Here is a 16,190-nt window from a genome sequence, read left to right as displayed (position 1 = left end):
TTTTCTTGATCTCTATGTTTTTGGTTGGATAGGTTTCTCAATTTCTCTCTGTCTCTTTCTCTCTCTCTTTCTTTCTCTCTATCTCTTTCTCTCTCTCACTCTCTCTCTCTCTTTCCATTTATCCTCACCTCTCTCTCTTTCCATCTCTCCTCACCTCTCTCTCTTGCTCATCTCTCTTTCCCTCTCTCCCTCTCTCTATCGCTCTCTCTCTCTCTAAATCTCCCTCTAGGCCCCCCAGGACCCCCTGGTGTGGTGATAGTAGAGGAGATCATGGACACTACAGCCACCCTGTCGTGGAGTGGAGGGGTGGACAACCACAGCCCCATCAGCAGCTACAATCTCCAGGCCCGGAGCCCCTTTTCCCTGGGCTGGCAGACCCTCAGGACAGGTATGGATGCTGTCCTGTTTTAGGCCAGAGATGTTTAACTGCATAGGGGATGTATTGCCTTGTGGAAACCAATATGGAGGCCAGAGATGTGAAGTTGCATACAGGATGTATTGCCTTGTGGAAACCAATATGGAGGCCAGAGATGTGAAGTTGCATACAGGATGTATTGCCTTGTGGAAACCAATATGGAGGCCAGAGATGTGAAGTTGCATACAGGATATATTGCCTTGTGGAAACCAATATGGAGGCCAGAGATGTGAAGTTGCATACAGGATATATTGCCTTGTGGAAACCAATATGGAGGCCAGAGATGTGAAGTTGCATACAGGATATATTGCCTTGTGGAAACCAATATGGAGGCCAGAGATGTGAAGTTGCATACAGGATATAATGGCTTGTGGAAACCAATATGGAGGCCAGAGATGTGAAGTTGCATACAGGATATATTGGCTTGTGGAAACCAATATGGAAGGAAGTATAAACTCTAGATTCTGGAGACTAATGCTGGATGTGTTTTGTTCTTGTCCACGATGATGTATTCATTGTAACTGTAATTTCCTGTTCAAAACTTGGCTGTTGTTCAACAGAGCTTAATAAAAAAGTCTGTGGACCGCAAAAGGTAATTTCAGTGGTCTAAATTACATGCAGAATTATGTCAAAGATTACCAGAAAATTAACCTCTATCCGTTAAGAATGGCAAAGCTGATTCGTGAGGTGGCAGTGAGAAACCACAGGATTTTTACTGAGCTGTCACTATTTCATTGGGTTTATTTCCCCGTACCATGACAGTAATACCATATAATTATATGTTCATGTCAGAGGATGACTGCTGACTCAGTAGGTGTAATCTGTAGCGCTGCTGCCTCTGCGTTGGGAGGATAAGAATAATAGAAAAGTTTAGAGCTCCATAATGAATCATGTCCATAGATGTAGGATGATTCACAGTATATGCGGCCCAAATGACACTATATTCCCTATATAGCATACTACTTTTGACTAGAGCCCTATGGTGATCCCTATGGGCCCTGGTCAAATGTAGTGCACAAGTGAATACGGTGCCATTTGGGATACAACCCCTTTTCATTTTGTTATTTTACATTAGGCCTTGTTCAATAACACAGACTGGGAGGAAAGACCAATACGCCTTGTTCAATAACACAGACTGGGAGGAAAGACCAATAAGCCTTGTTCAATAACACAGACAGGGAGGAAAGACCAATACGCCTTGTTCAATAACACAGACTGGGAGGAAAGACCAATAAGCCGTGTTCAATAACACAGACTGGGAGGAAAGACCAATACGCCTTGTTCAATAACACAGACTGGGAGGAAAGACCAATAAGCCTTGTTCAATAACACAGACTGGGAGGAAAGACCAATACGCCTTGTTCAATAACACAGACTGGGAGGAAAGACCAATAAGCCTTGTTCAATAACACAGACTGGGAGGAAAGACCAATACGCCTTGTTCAATAACACAGACTGGGAGGAAAGACCAATAAGCCTAGTTCAATAACACAGACTGGGAGGAAAGACCAATAAGCCTTGTTCAATAACACAGACTGGGAGGAAAGACCAATAAGCCTTGTTCAATAACACAGACTGGGAGGAAAGACCAATAAGCCTTGTTCAATAACATAGAACAGGAGGAAAGAACATTAGGCCTTGTTCATTAACATAGAACAGGAGGAAAGAAAATTAGGCCTTGTTCATTAACACAGAACAGGAGGAAAGACCAATAAGCCATGTTCAATAACATAGAACAGGAGGAAAGACCAATAAGCCTTGTTTATTAACACAGACTGGGAGGAAAGACCAATAAGCCTTGTTCAATAACATAGAACAGGAGGAAAGAACATTAGGCCTTGTTCATTAACATAGAACAGGAGGAAAGAAAATTAGGCCTTGTTCATTAACACAGAACAGGAGGAAAGACCAATAAGCCATGTTCAATAACATAGAACAGGAGGAAAGACCAATAAGCCTTGTTTATTAACACAGACTGGGAGGAAAGACCATTAAGCCTTGTTCAATAACATAGAACAGGAGGAAAGACCAATAAGCCTTGTTTATTAACATAGAACAGGAGGAAAGACCAATAAGCCTTGTTTATTAACAGAGAACAGGAGGAAAGACCAATAAGCCTTGTTTATTAACAGAGAACAGGAGGAAAGACCAATAAGCCTTGTTTATTAACATGGAACCGGAGGAAAGACCAATAAGTCTTGTTTATTAACATAGAACAGGAGGAAAGACCAATAAGCCTTGTTAATTAACATAGAACATGAGGAAAGACCAGTAAGCCTTGTTTATTAACATAGAACAGGAGGAAAGACCAATAAGCCTTATTCATTAACATAGAACAGGAGGAAAGACCAATAAGCCTTGTTCATTAACATAGAACAGGAGGAAAGAACATTAAGCATTGTTCATTAACATAGAACAGGAGGAAAGAACAATAAGCCTTGTTCATTAACATAGAACAGGAGGAAAGACCAATAAGCCTTGTTCATTAACGTAGAACAGGAGGAAAGAACATTAGGCCTTGTTCATTAACATAGAACAGGAGGAAAGACCATTAAGCCTTGTTCACTGACATAGAACAGGAGGAAAGACCAATACGCCTTGTTCATTAACATAGAACAGGAGGAAAGACCAATAAGCCATGTTCAATAACATAGAACAGGAGGAAAGACCAATAAGCCTTGTTCATTAACATGGAACAGGAGGAAAGACCAATAAGCCTTGTTCATTAACATAGAACAGGAGGAAAGACCATTAAGCCTTGTTCATTAACATAGAACAGGAGGAAAGAACATTAAACCTTGTTCATTAACATAGAACAGGAGGAAAGACCAATACGCCTTGTTCATTAACATAGACTCGGACGAAAGACCATTAGGCCTTGTTCATTAACATAGACTCAGAGGAAAGACCATTAAGCCTTGTTCATTAACATAGAACAGGAGGAAAGACCAATACGCCTTGTTCATTAACATAGAACAGGAGGAAAGACCAATAAGCCTTGTTCATTAACATAGACTCGGAGGAAAGACCATTAGGCCTTGTTCATTAACATAGACTCGGAGGAAAGACCATTACGCCTTGTTCATTAACATAGAACAGGAGGAAAGACCAATATGCCTTGTTCATTAACATAGAACAGGAGGAAAGACCAATAAGCCTTGTTCATTAACATAGAACAGGAGGAAAGACCATTAAGCCATGTTCATTAACATAGAACAGTACGAAAGACCAATGCGCCTTGTTCATTAACATAGAACAGGAGGAAAGACCAATAAGCCTTGTTCATTAACATAGAACAGGAGGAGAGACCAATAAGCCTTGTTCAGTAACACAGAACAGGAGGAAAGACCAATAAGCCTTGTTCAGTAACATATAACAGGAGGAAAGACCAATAAACCTTGTTCAGTAACATATAACAGGAGGAAAGACCAATACGCCTTGTTCATTAACATAGAACAGGAGGAAAGAACATTAAGCCTTGTTTATTAACATAGAACAGGAGGAAAGACCAATAAGCCTTGTTCATTAACATAGACTCGGAGGAAAGACCATTATGCCTTGTTCATTAACATAGACTCGGAGGAAAGACCATTAAGCCTTGTTCATTAACATAGAACAGGAGGAAAGACCAATACGCCTTGTTCATTAACATAGAACAGGAGGAAAGACCAATAAGCCTTGTTCATTAACATAGAACAGGAGGAAAGACCAATAAGCCTTGTTCATTAACATAGAACAGGAGGAAAGAACATTAGGCCTTGTTCATTAACATAGAACAGGAGGAGAGACCAATAAGCCTTGTTCATTAACATAGAACAGGAGGAAAGACCAATAAGCCTTGTTCATTAACATAGAACAGGAGGAAAGAACATTAGGCCTTGTTCATTAACATAGAACAGGAGGAGAGACCAATAAGCCTTGTTCAGTAACACAGAACAGGAGGAAAGACCAATAAGCCTTGTTCAGTAACATATAACAGGAGGAAAGACCAATAAGCCTTGTTCATTAACATAGAACAGGAGGAAAGACCAATAAGCCTTGTTCATTAACATGGAACAGGAGGAAAGACCAATAAGCCTTGTTCATTAACATAGAACAGGAGGAAAGACCAATAAGCCTTGTTCATTAACATAGAACAGGAGGAAAGAACATTAAACCTTGTTCATTAACATAGAACAGGAGGAAAGAACATTAAACCTTGTTCATTAACATAGAACAGGAAGAAAGACCAATACGCCTTGGTCAATAACATAGAACAGGAGGAAAGACCAATAAGCCTTGTTCATTAACATAGAACAGGAGGAAAGACCAATAAGCTTTGTTCATTAACATGGAACAGGAGGAAAGACCAATAAGCCTTGTTCATTAACATAGAACAGGAGGAAAGACCAATAAGCCTTGTTCATTAACATAGAACAGGAGGAAAGAACATTAAACCTTGTTCATTAACATAGAACAGGAGGAAAGACCAATACGCCTTGTTCAATAACATAGAACAGGAGGAAAGAACATTAGGTCTTGTTCATTAACATAGAACAGGAGGAAAGACCAATAAGCCTTGTTCATTAACATAGAACAGGAGGAAAGAACATTAGGCCTTGTTCATTAACATAGAACAGGAGGAAAGACCAATAAGCCTTGTTCATTAACATAGAACAGGAGGAAATACCAATAAGCCTTGTTCATTAACATGGAACAGGAGGAAAGACCAATAAGCCTTGTTCATTAACATAGAACAGGAGGAAAGACCAATAAGCCTTGTTCATTAACATAGAACAGGAGGAAATACCAATAAGCCTTGTTCATTAACATAGAACAGGAGGAGAGACCAATAAGCCTTGTTCAGTAACACAGAACAGGAGGAAAGACCAATAAGCCTTGTTCAGTAACATATAACAGGAGGAAAGACCAATAAGCCTTGTTCATTAACATAGAACAGGAGGAAATACCAATAAGCCTTGTTCATTAACATGGAACAGGAGGAAAGACCAATAAGCCTTGTTCATTAACATAGAACAGGAGGAAAGACCAATAAGCCTTGTTCAATAACATAGAACAGGAGGAAAGAACATTAAACCTTGTTCATTAACATAGAACAGGAGGAAAGACCAATATGCCTTGTTCAATAACATAGAACAGGAGGAAAGAACATTAGGTCTTGTTCATTAACATAGAACAGGAGGAAAGACCAATAAGCCTTGTTCATTAACATAGAACAGGAGGAGAGACCAATAAGCCTTGTTCAGTAACACAGAACAGGAGGAAAGACCAATAAGCCTTGTTCAGTAACATATAACAGGAGGAAAGACCAATAAGCCTTGTTCATTAACATAGAACAGGAGGAAAGACCAATAAGCCTTGTTCATTAACATGGAACAGGAGGAAAGACCAATAAGCCTTGTTCATTAACATAGAACAGGAGGAAATACCAATAAGCCTTGTTCATTAACATAGAACAGGAGGAAAGAACATTAAACCTTGTTCATTAACATAGAACAGGAGGAAAGAACATTAAACCTTGTTCATTAACATAGAACAGGAGGAAAGAACATTAAACCTTGTTCATTAACATAGAACAGGAAGAAAGACCAATACGCCTTGGTCAATAACATAGAACAGGAGGAAAGACCAATAAGCCTTGTTCATTAACATAGAACAGGAGGAAAGACCAATAAGCTTTGTTCATTAACATGGAACAGGAGGAAAGACCAATAAGCCTTGTTCATTAACATAGAACAGGAGGAAAGACCAATAAGCCTTGTTCATTAACATAGAACAGGAGGAAAGAACATTAAACCTTGTTCATTAACATAGAACAGGAGGAAAGACCAATACGCCTTGTTCAATAACATAGAACAGGAGGAAAGAACATTAGGTCTTGTTCATTAACATAGAACAGGAGGAAAGACCAATAAGCCTTGTTCATTAACATAGAACAGGAGGAAAGAACATTAGGCCTTGTTCATTAACATAGAACAGGAGGAGAGACCAATAAGCCTTGTTCAGTAACACAGAACAGGAGGAAAGACCAATAAGCCTTGTTCAGTAACATATAACAGGAGGAAAGACCAATAAGCCTTGTTCATTAACATAGAACAGGAGGAAATACCAATAAGCCTTGTTCATTAACATGGAACAGGAGGAAAGACCAATAAGCCTTGTTCATTAACATAGAACAGGAGGAAAGACCAATAAGCCTTGTTCATTAACATAGAACAGGAGGAAAGACCATTAAGCCTTGTTCATTAACATAGAACAGGAGGAAAGAACATTAAACCTTGTTCATTAACATAGAACAGGAGGAAAGACCAATATGCCTTGTTCAATAACATAGAACAGGAGGAAAGAACATTAGGTCTTGTTCATTAACATAGAACAGGAGGAAAGACCAATAAGCCTTGTTCATTAACATAGAACAGGAGGAGAGACCAATAAGCCTTGTTCAGTAACACAGAACAGGAGGAAAGACCAATAAGCCTTGTTCAGTAACATATAACAGGATGAAAGACCAATAAGCCTTGTTCATTAACATAGAACAGGAGGAAAGACCAATAAGCCTTGTTCATTAACATGGAACAGGAGGAAAGACCAATAAGCCTTGTTCATTAACATAGAACAGGAGGAAAGACCAATAAGCCTTGTTCATTAACATAGAACAGGAGGAAAGAACATTAAACCTTGTTCATTAACATAGAACAGGAGGAAAGAACATTAAACCTTGTTCATTAACATAGAACAGGAAGAAAGACCAATACGCCTTGTTCAATAACATAGAACAGGAGGAAAGACCAATAAGCCTTGTTCATTAACATAGAACAGGAGGAAAGACCAATAAGCTTTGTTCATTAACATGGGACAGGAGGAAAGACCAATAAGCCTTGTTCATTAACATAGAACAGGAGGAAAGACCAATAAGCCTTGTTCATTAACATAGAACAGGAGGAAAGAACATTAAACCTTGTTCATTAACATAGAACAGGAGGAAAGACCAATACGCCTTGTTCAATAACATAGAACAGGAGGAAAGAACATTAGGTCTTGTTCATTAACATAGAACAGGAGGAAAGACCAATAAGCCTTGTTCATTAACATAGAACAGGAGGAAAGAACATTAGGCCTTGTTCATTAACATAGAACAGGAGGAGAGACCAATAAGCCTTGTTCAGTAACACAGAACAGGAGGAAAGACCAATAAGCCTTGTTCAGTAACATATAACAGGAGGAAAGACCAATAAGCCTTGTTCATTAACATAGAACAGGAGGAAATACCAATAAGCCTTGTTCATTAACATGGAACAGGAGGAAAGACCAATAAGCCTTGTTCATTAACATAGAACAGGAGGAAAGACCAATAAGCCTTGTTCATTAACATAGAACAGGAGGAAAGACCACTAAGCCTTGTTCATTAACATAGAACAGGAGGAAAGAACACTAAACCTTGTTCATTAACATAGAACAGGAGGAAAGACCAATATGCCTTGTTCAATAACATAGAACAGGAGGAAAGAACATTAGGTCTTGTTCATTAACATAGAACAGGAGGAAAGACCAATAAGCCTTGTTCATTAACATAGAACAGGAGGAAAGAACATTAGGCCTTGTTCATTAACATAGAACAGGAGGAGAGACCAATAAGCCTTGTTCAGTAACACAGAACAGGAGGAAAGACCAATAAGCCTTGTTCAGTAACATATAACAGGAGGAAAGACCAATAAGCCTTGTTCATTAACATAGAACAGGAGGAAATACCAATAAGCCTTGTTCATTAACATGGAACAGGAGGAAAGACCAATAAGCCTTGTTCATTAACATAGAACAGGAGGAAAGACCAATAAGCCTTGTTCATTAACATAGAACAGGAGGAAAGACCATTAAGCCTTGTTCATTAACATAGAACAGGAGGAAAGAACATTAAACCTTGTTCATTAACATAGAACAGGAGGAAAGACCAATATGCCTTGTTCAATAACATAGAACAGGAGGAAAGAACATTAGGTCTTGTTCATTAACATAGAACAGGAGGAAAGACCAATAAGCCTTGTTCATTAACATAGAACAGGAGGAGAGACCAATAAGCCTTGTTCAGTAACACAGAACAGGAGGAAAGACCAATAAGCCTTGTTCAGTAACATATAACAGGAGGAAAGACCAATAAGCCTTGTTCATTAACATAGAACAGGAGGAAAGACCAATAAGCCTTGTTCATTAACATGGAACAGGAGGAAAGACCAATAAGCCTTGTTCATTAACATAGAACAGGAGGAAAGACCAATAAGCCTTGTTCATTAACATAGAACAGGAGGAAAGAACATTAAACCTTGTTCATTAACATAGAACAGGAGGAAAGAACATTAAACCTTGTTCATTAACATAGAACAGGAAGAAAGACCAATACGCCTTGTTCAATAACATAGAACAGGAGGAAAGACCAATAAGCCTTGTTCATTAACATAGAACAGGAGGAAAGACCAATAAGCTTTGTTCATTAACATGGAACAGGAGGAAAGACCAATAAGCCTTGTTCATTAACATAGAACAGGAGGAAAGACCAATAAGCCTTGTTCATTAACATAGAACAGGAGGAAAGAACATTAAACCTTGTTCATTAACATAGAACAGGAGGAAAGACCAATACGCCTTGTTCAATAACATAGAACAGGAGGAAAGAACATTAGGTCTTGTTCATTAACATAGAACAGGAGGAAAGACCAATAAGCCTTGTTCATTAACATAGAACAGGAGGAAAGAACATTAGGCCTTGTTCATTAACATAGAACAGGAGGAGAGACCAATAAGCCTTGTTCAGTAACACAGAACAGGAGGAAAGACCAATAAGCCTTGTTCAGTAACATATAACAGGAGGAAAGACCAATAAGCCTTGTTCATTAACATAGAACAGGAGGAAATACCAATAAGCCTTGTTCATTAACATGGAACAGGAGGAAAGACCAATAAGCCTTGTTCATTAACATAGAACAGGAGGAAAGACCAATAAGCCTTGTTCATTAACATAGAACAGGAGGAAAGACCATTAAGCCTTGTTCATTAACATAGAACAGGAGGAAAGAACATTAAACCTTGTTCATTAACATAGAACAGGAGGAAAGACCAATATGCCTTGTTCAATAACATAGAACAGGAGGAAAGAACATTAGGTCTTGTTCATTAACATAGAACAGGAGGAAAGACCAATAAGCCTTGTTCATTAACATAGAACAGGAGGAGAGACCAATAAGCCTTGTTCAGTAACACAGAACAGGAGGAAAGACCAATAAGCCTTGTTCAGTAACATATAACAGGAGGAAAGACCAATAAGCCTTGTTCATTAACATAGAACAGGAGGAAAGACCAATAAGCCTTGTTCATTAACATGGAACAGGAGGAAAGACCAATAAGCCTTGTTCATTAACATAGAACAGGAGGAAATACCAATAAGCCTTGTTCATTAACAGAGAACAGGAGGAAAGAACATTAAACCTTGTTCATTAACATAGAACAGGAGGAAAGAACATTAAACCTTGTTCATTAACATAGAACAGGAGGAAAGAACATTAAACAGTGTTCATTAACATAGAACAGGAAGAAAGACCAATACGCCTTGGTCAATAACATAGAACAGGAGGAAAGACCAATAAGCCTTGTTCATTAACATAGAACAGGATGAAAGACCAATAAGCTTTGTTCATTAACATGGAACAGGAGGAAAGACCAATAAGCCTTGTTCATTAACATAGAACAGGAGGAAAGACCAATACGCCTTGTTCAATAACATAGAACAGGAGGAAAGAACATTAGGTCTTGTTCATTAACATAGAACAGGAGGAAAGACCAATAAGCCTTGTTCATTAACATAGAACAGGAGGAAAGAACATTAGGCCTTGTTCATTAACATAGAACAGGAGGAGAGACCAATAAGCCTTGTTCAGTAACACAGAACAGGAGGAAAGACCAATAAGCCTTGTTCATTAACATAGAACAGGAGGAAAGACCAATAAGCCTTGTTCATTAACATAGAACAGGAGGAAAGACCAATAAGCCTTGTTCATTAACATAGAACAGGAGGAAAGACCATTAAGCCTTGTTCATTAACATAGAACAGGAGGAAAGAACATTAAACCTTGTTCATTAACATAGAACAGGAGGAAAGACCAATATGCCTTGTTCAATAACATAGAACAGGAGGAAAGAACATTAGGTCTTGTTCATTAACATAGAACAGGAGGAAAGACCAATAAGCCTTGTTCATTAACATAGAACAGGAGGAGAGACCAATAAGCCTTGTTCAGTAACACAGAACAGGAGGAAAGACCAATAAGCCTTGTTCAGTAACATATAACAGGAGGAAAGACCAATAAGCCTTGTTCATTAACATAGAACAGGAGGAAAGACCAATAAGCCTTGTTCATTAACATGGAACAGGAGGAAAGACCAATAAGCCTTGTTCATTAACATAGAACAGGAGGAAATACCAATAAGCCTTGTTCATTAACATAGAACAGGAGGAAAGAACATTAAACCTTGTTCATTAACATAGAACAGGAGGAAAGAACATTAAACCTTGTTCATTAACATAGAACAGGAGGAAAGAACATTAAACAGTGTTCATTAACATAGAACAGGAAGAAAGACCAATACGCCTTGGTCAATAACATAGAACAGGAGGAAAGACCAATAAGCCTTGTTCATTAACATAGAACAGGATGAAAGACCAATAAGCTTTGTTCATTAACATGGAACAGGAGGAAAGACCAATAAGCCTTGTTCATTAACATAGAACAGGAGGAAAGACCAATACGCCTTGTTCAATAACATAGAACAGGAGGAAAGAACATTAGGTCTTGTTCATTAACATAGAACAGGAGGAAAGACCAATAAGCCTTGTTCATTAACATAGAACAGGAGGAAAGAACATTAGGCCTTGTTCATTAACATAGAACAGGAGGAGAGACCAATAAGCCTTGTTCAGTAACACAGAACAGGAGGAAAGACCAATAAGCCTTGTTCAGTAACATATAACAGGAGGAAAGACCAATAAGCCTTGTTCATTAACATAGAACAGGAGGAAATACCAATAAGCCTTGTTCATTAACATGGAACAGGAGGAAAGACCAATAAGCCTTGTTCATTAACATAGAACAGGAGGAAAGACCAATAAGCCTTGTTCATTAACATAGAACAGGAGGAAAGACCATTAAGCCTTGTTCATTAACATAGAACAGGAGGAAAGAACATTAAACCTTGTTCATTAACATAGAACAGGAGGAAAGACCAATATGCCTTGTTCAATAACATAGAACAGGAGGAAAGAACATTAGGTCTTGTTCATTAACATAGAACAGGAAGAAAGACCAATAAGCCTTGTTCATTAACATAGAACAGGAGGAGAGACCAATAAGCCTTGTTCAGTAACACAGAACAGGAGGAAAGACCAATAAGCCTTGTTCAGTAACATATAACAGGAGGAAAGACCAATAAGCCTTGTTCATTAACATAGAACAGGAGGAAAGACCAATAAGCCTTGTTCATTAACATGGAACAGGAGGAAAGACCAATAAGCCTTGTTCATTAACATAGAACAGGAGGAAAGACCAATAAGCTTTGTTCATTAACATAGAACAGGAGGAAAGAACATTAAACCTTGTTCATTAACATAGAACAGGAGGAAAGAACATTAAACCTTGTTCATTAACATAGAACAGGAAGAAAGACCAATACGCCTTGTTCAATAACATAGAACAGGAGGAAAGACCAATAAGCCTTGTTCATTAACATAGAACAGGAGGAAAGACCAATAAGCTTTGTTCATTAACATGGAACAGGAGGAAAGACCAATAAGCCTTGTTCATTAACATAGAACAGGAGGAAAGACCAATAAGCCTTGTTCATTAACATAGAACAGGAGGAAAGAACATTAAACCTTGTTCATTAACATAGAACAGGAGGAAAGACCAATACGCCTTGTTCAATAACATAGAACAGGAGGAAAGAACATTAGGTCTTGTTCATTAACATAGAACAGGAGGAAAGACCAATAAGCCTTGTTCATTAACATAGAACAGGAGGAAAGAACATTAGGCCTTGTTCATTAACATAGAACAGGAGGAGAGACCAATAAGCCTTGTTCAGTAACACAGAACAGGAGGAAAGACCAATAAGCCTTGTTCAGTAACATATAACAGGAGGAAAGACCAATAAGCCTTGTTCATTAACATAGAACAGGAGGAAATACCAATAAGCCTTGTTCATTAACATGGAACAGGAGGAAAGACCAATAAGCCTTGTTCATTAACATAGAACAGGAGGAAAGACCAATAAGCCTTGTTCATTAACATAGAACAGGAGGAAAGACCATTAAGCCTTGTTCATTAACATAGAACAGGAGGAAAGAACATTAAACCTTGTTCATTAACATAGAACAGGAGGAAAGACCAATATGCCTTGTTCAATAACATAGAACAGGAGGAAAGAACATTAGGTCTTGTTCATTAACATAGAACAGGAGGAAAGACCAATAAGCCTTGTTCATTAACATAGACTCGGAGGAAAGACCATTAAGCCTTGTTCATTAACATAGACTCGGAGGAAAGACCATTAAGCCTTGTTCATTAACATAGAACAGGAGGAAAGAACATTAGGCCTTGTTCATTAACATAGAACAGGAGGAGAGACCAATAAGCCTTGTTCAGTAACACAGAACAGGAGGAAAGACCAATAAACCTTGTTCATTAACATAGAACAGGAGGAAAGACCAATAAGCCTTGTTCATTAACACAGAACAGGAGGAAAGACCATTAAGCCTTGTTCATTAACATAGAACAGGAGGAAATACCAATAAGCCTTGTTCATTAACACAGAACAGGAGGAAAGACCATTAAGCCTTGTTTATTAACACAGAACAGGAGGAAAGACCAATAAGCCTTGTTCATTAACATGGAACAGGAGGAAAGACCAATAAGCCTTGTTCATTAACATAGAACAGGAGGAAATACCAATAAGCCTTGTTCATTTACATAGAACAGGAGGAAAGACAAATAAGCCTGGTTCATTAACATAGAACAGGAAGAGAGACCAATAAGCCTTGTTCATTAACATAGAACAGGAGGAAAGACCAATAAGCCTTGTTCATTAACATAGAACAGGAGGAAAGAACATTAAGCCTTGTTCATTAACATAGAACAGGAGGAAAGACCAATAAGCCTTGTTCATTAACATGGAACAGGAGGAAAGACCAATAAGCCTTGTTCATTAACATAGAACAGGAGGAAAGACCAATAAGCCTTGTTCATTAACATAGAACAGGAGGAAAGAACATTAAACCTTGTTCATTAACATAGAACAGGAGGAAAGAACATTAAACCTTGTTCATTAACATAGAACAGGAAGAAAGACCAATACGCCTTGTTCAATAACATAGAACAGGAGGAAAGACCAATAAGCCTTGTTCATTAACATAGAACAGGAGGAAAGACCAATAAGCTTTGTTCATTAACATGGAACAGGAGGAAAGACCAATAAGCCTTGTTCATTAACATAGAACAGGAGGAAAGACCAATAAGCCTTGTTCATTAACATAGAACAGGAGGAAAGAACATTAAACCTTGTTCATTAACATAGAACAGGAGGAAAGACCAATACGCCTTGTTCAATAACATAGAACAGGAGGAAAGAACATTAGGTCTTGTTCATTAACATAGAACAGGAGGAAAGACCAATAAGCCTTGTTCATTAACATAGAACAGGAGGAAAGAACATTAGGCCTTGTTCATTAACATAGAACAGGAGGAGAGACCAATAAGCCTTGTTCAGTAACACAGAACAGGAGGAAAGACCAATAAGCCTTGTTCAGTAACATATAACAGGAGGAAAGACCAATAAGCCTTGTTCATTAACATAGAACAGGAGGAAATACCAATAAGCCTTGTTCATTAACATGGAACAGGAGGAAAGACCAATAAGCCTTGTTCATTAACATAGAACAGGAGGAAAGACCAATAAGCCTTGTTCATTAACATAGAACAGGAGGAAAGACCATTAAGCCTTGTTCATTAACATAGAACAGGAGGAAAGAACATTAAACCTTGTTCATTAACATAGAACAGGAGGAAAGACCAATATGCCTTGTTCAATAACATAGAACAGGAGGAAAGAACATTAGGTCTTGTTCATTAACATAGAACAGGAGGAAAGACCAATAAGCCTTGTTCATTAACATAGACTCGGAGGAAAGACCATTAAGCCTTGTTCATTAACATAGACTCGGAGGAAAGACCATTAAGCCTTGTTCATTAACATAGAACAGGAGGAAAGAACATTAGGCCTTGTTCATTAACATAGAACAGGAGGAGAGACCAATAAGCCTTGTTCAGTAACACAGAACAGGAGGAAAGACCAATAAACCTTGTTCATTAACATAGAACAGGAGGAAAGACCAATAAGCCTTGTTCATTAACACAGAACAGGAGGAAAGACCATTAAGCCTTGTTCATTAACATAGAACAGGAGGAAATACCAATAAGCCTTGTTCATTAACACAGAACAGGAGGAAAGACCATTACGCCTTGTTTATTAACACAGAACAGGAGGAAAGACCAATAAGCCTTGTTCATTAACATGGAACAGGAGGAAAGACCAATAAGCCTTGTTCATTAACATAGAACAGGAGGAAATACCAATAAGCCTTGTTCATTTACATAGAACAGGAGGAAAGACAAATAAGCCTGGTTCATTAACATAGAACAGGAAGAGAGACCAATAAGCCTTGTTCATTAACATAGAACAGGAGGAAAGACCAATAAGCCTTGTTCATTAACATAGAACAGGAGGAAAGAACATTAAGCCTTGTTCATTAACATAGAACAGGAGGAAAGACCAATAAGCCTTGTTCATTAACATAGAACAGGAGGAAAGACCAATAAGCCTTGTTCAGTAACATATAACAGGAGGAAAGAACATTACGCCTTGTTCATTAACATAGAACAGGAGGAAAGAACATTAAGCCTTGTTCATTAACATAGAACAGGAGGAAAGAACATTAAGCCTTCTTCATTAACATAGAACAGGAGGAGAGACCAATACGCCTTGTTCAATAACATAGAACAGGAGGAGAGACCAATAAGCCTTGTTCATTAACACAGAACAGTAGGAAAGACCAATAAGCCTTGTTCATTAACATGGAAAAGGAGCAAAGAACATTAAGCCTTGTTCATTAACATAGAACAGGAGGAAAGAACAATAGGCCTTGTTCATTAACATAGAACAGGAGGAAAGACCAATATGCCTTGTTCAATAACATAGAACAGGAGGAGAGACCAATAAGCCTTGTTCATTAACACAGAACAGTAGGAAAGACCAATACGCCTTGTTCATTAACATGGAACAGGAGGAAAGACCAATAAGCCTTGTTCATTAACATAGAACAGGAGGAGAGACCAATAAGCCGTGTTCATTAACATAGAACAGGAGGAAAGACCAATAAGCCTTGTTCATTAACATAGAACAGGAGGAAAGACCATTAAGCCTTGTTCATTAACATAGAACAGGAGGAAAGACCATTAAGCCTTGTTCATTAACATAGAACAGGAGGAAAGACCATTAAGCCTTGTTCATTAACATAGAACAGGAGGAAAGACCAATACGCCTTGTTCAATAACATAGAACAGGAGGAAATACCAATAAGCCTTGTTCATTAACATAGAACAGGAGGAAAGACCATTAAGCCTTGTTCATTAACATAGAACAGGAGGACATACCAATAAGCCTTGTTCATTAACATAGA

The 16,190-nt window shown here is 38.3% G+C and overlaps 1 protein-coding gene across 1 annotated transcript in view; it reads left to right on the top strand.

Annotated features, from left to right (window-relative positions):
* The window catches only part of LOC139549548 (contactin-5-like), a 785,449-nt gene that overhangs the window by 664,434 nt on the left and 104,825 nt on the right, over positions 1-16,190 (top strand). Inside the window, exon 17 of the mRNA XM_071360158.1 lies at positions 230-388. Coding sequence (XP_071216259.1) covers positions 230-388 — 159 coding nt within the window. The remainder of the gene's footprint in view (positions 1-229; positions 389-16,190) is intronic.

Source organism: Salvelinus alpinus, chromosome 22 (genome assembly GCF_045679555.1).
Source record: "Salvelinus alpinus chromosome 22, SLU_Salpinus.1, whole genome shotgun sequence".
Taxonomy (NCBI): Eukaryota; Metazoa; Chordata; class Actinopteri; order Salmoniformes; family Salmonidae; genus Salvelinus; species Salvelinus alpinus.
This window is presented reverse-complemented; position numbering and strand designations above follow the sequence as displayed.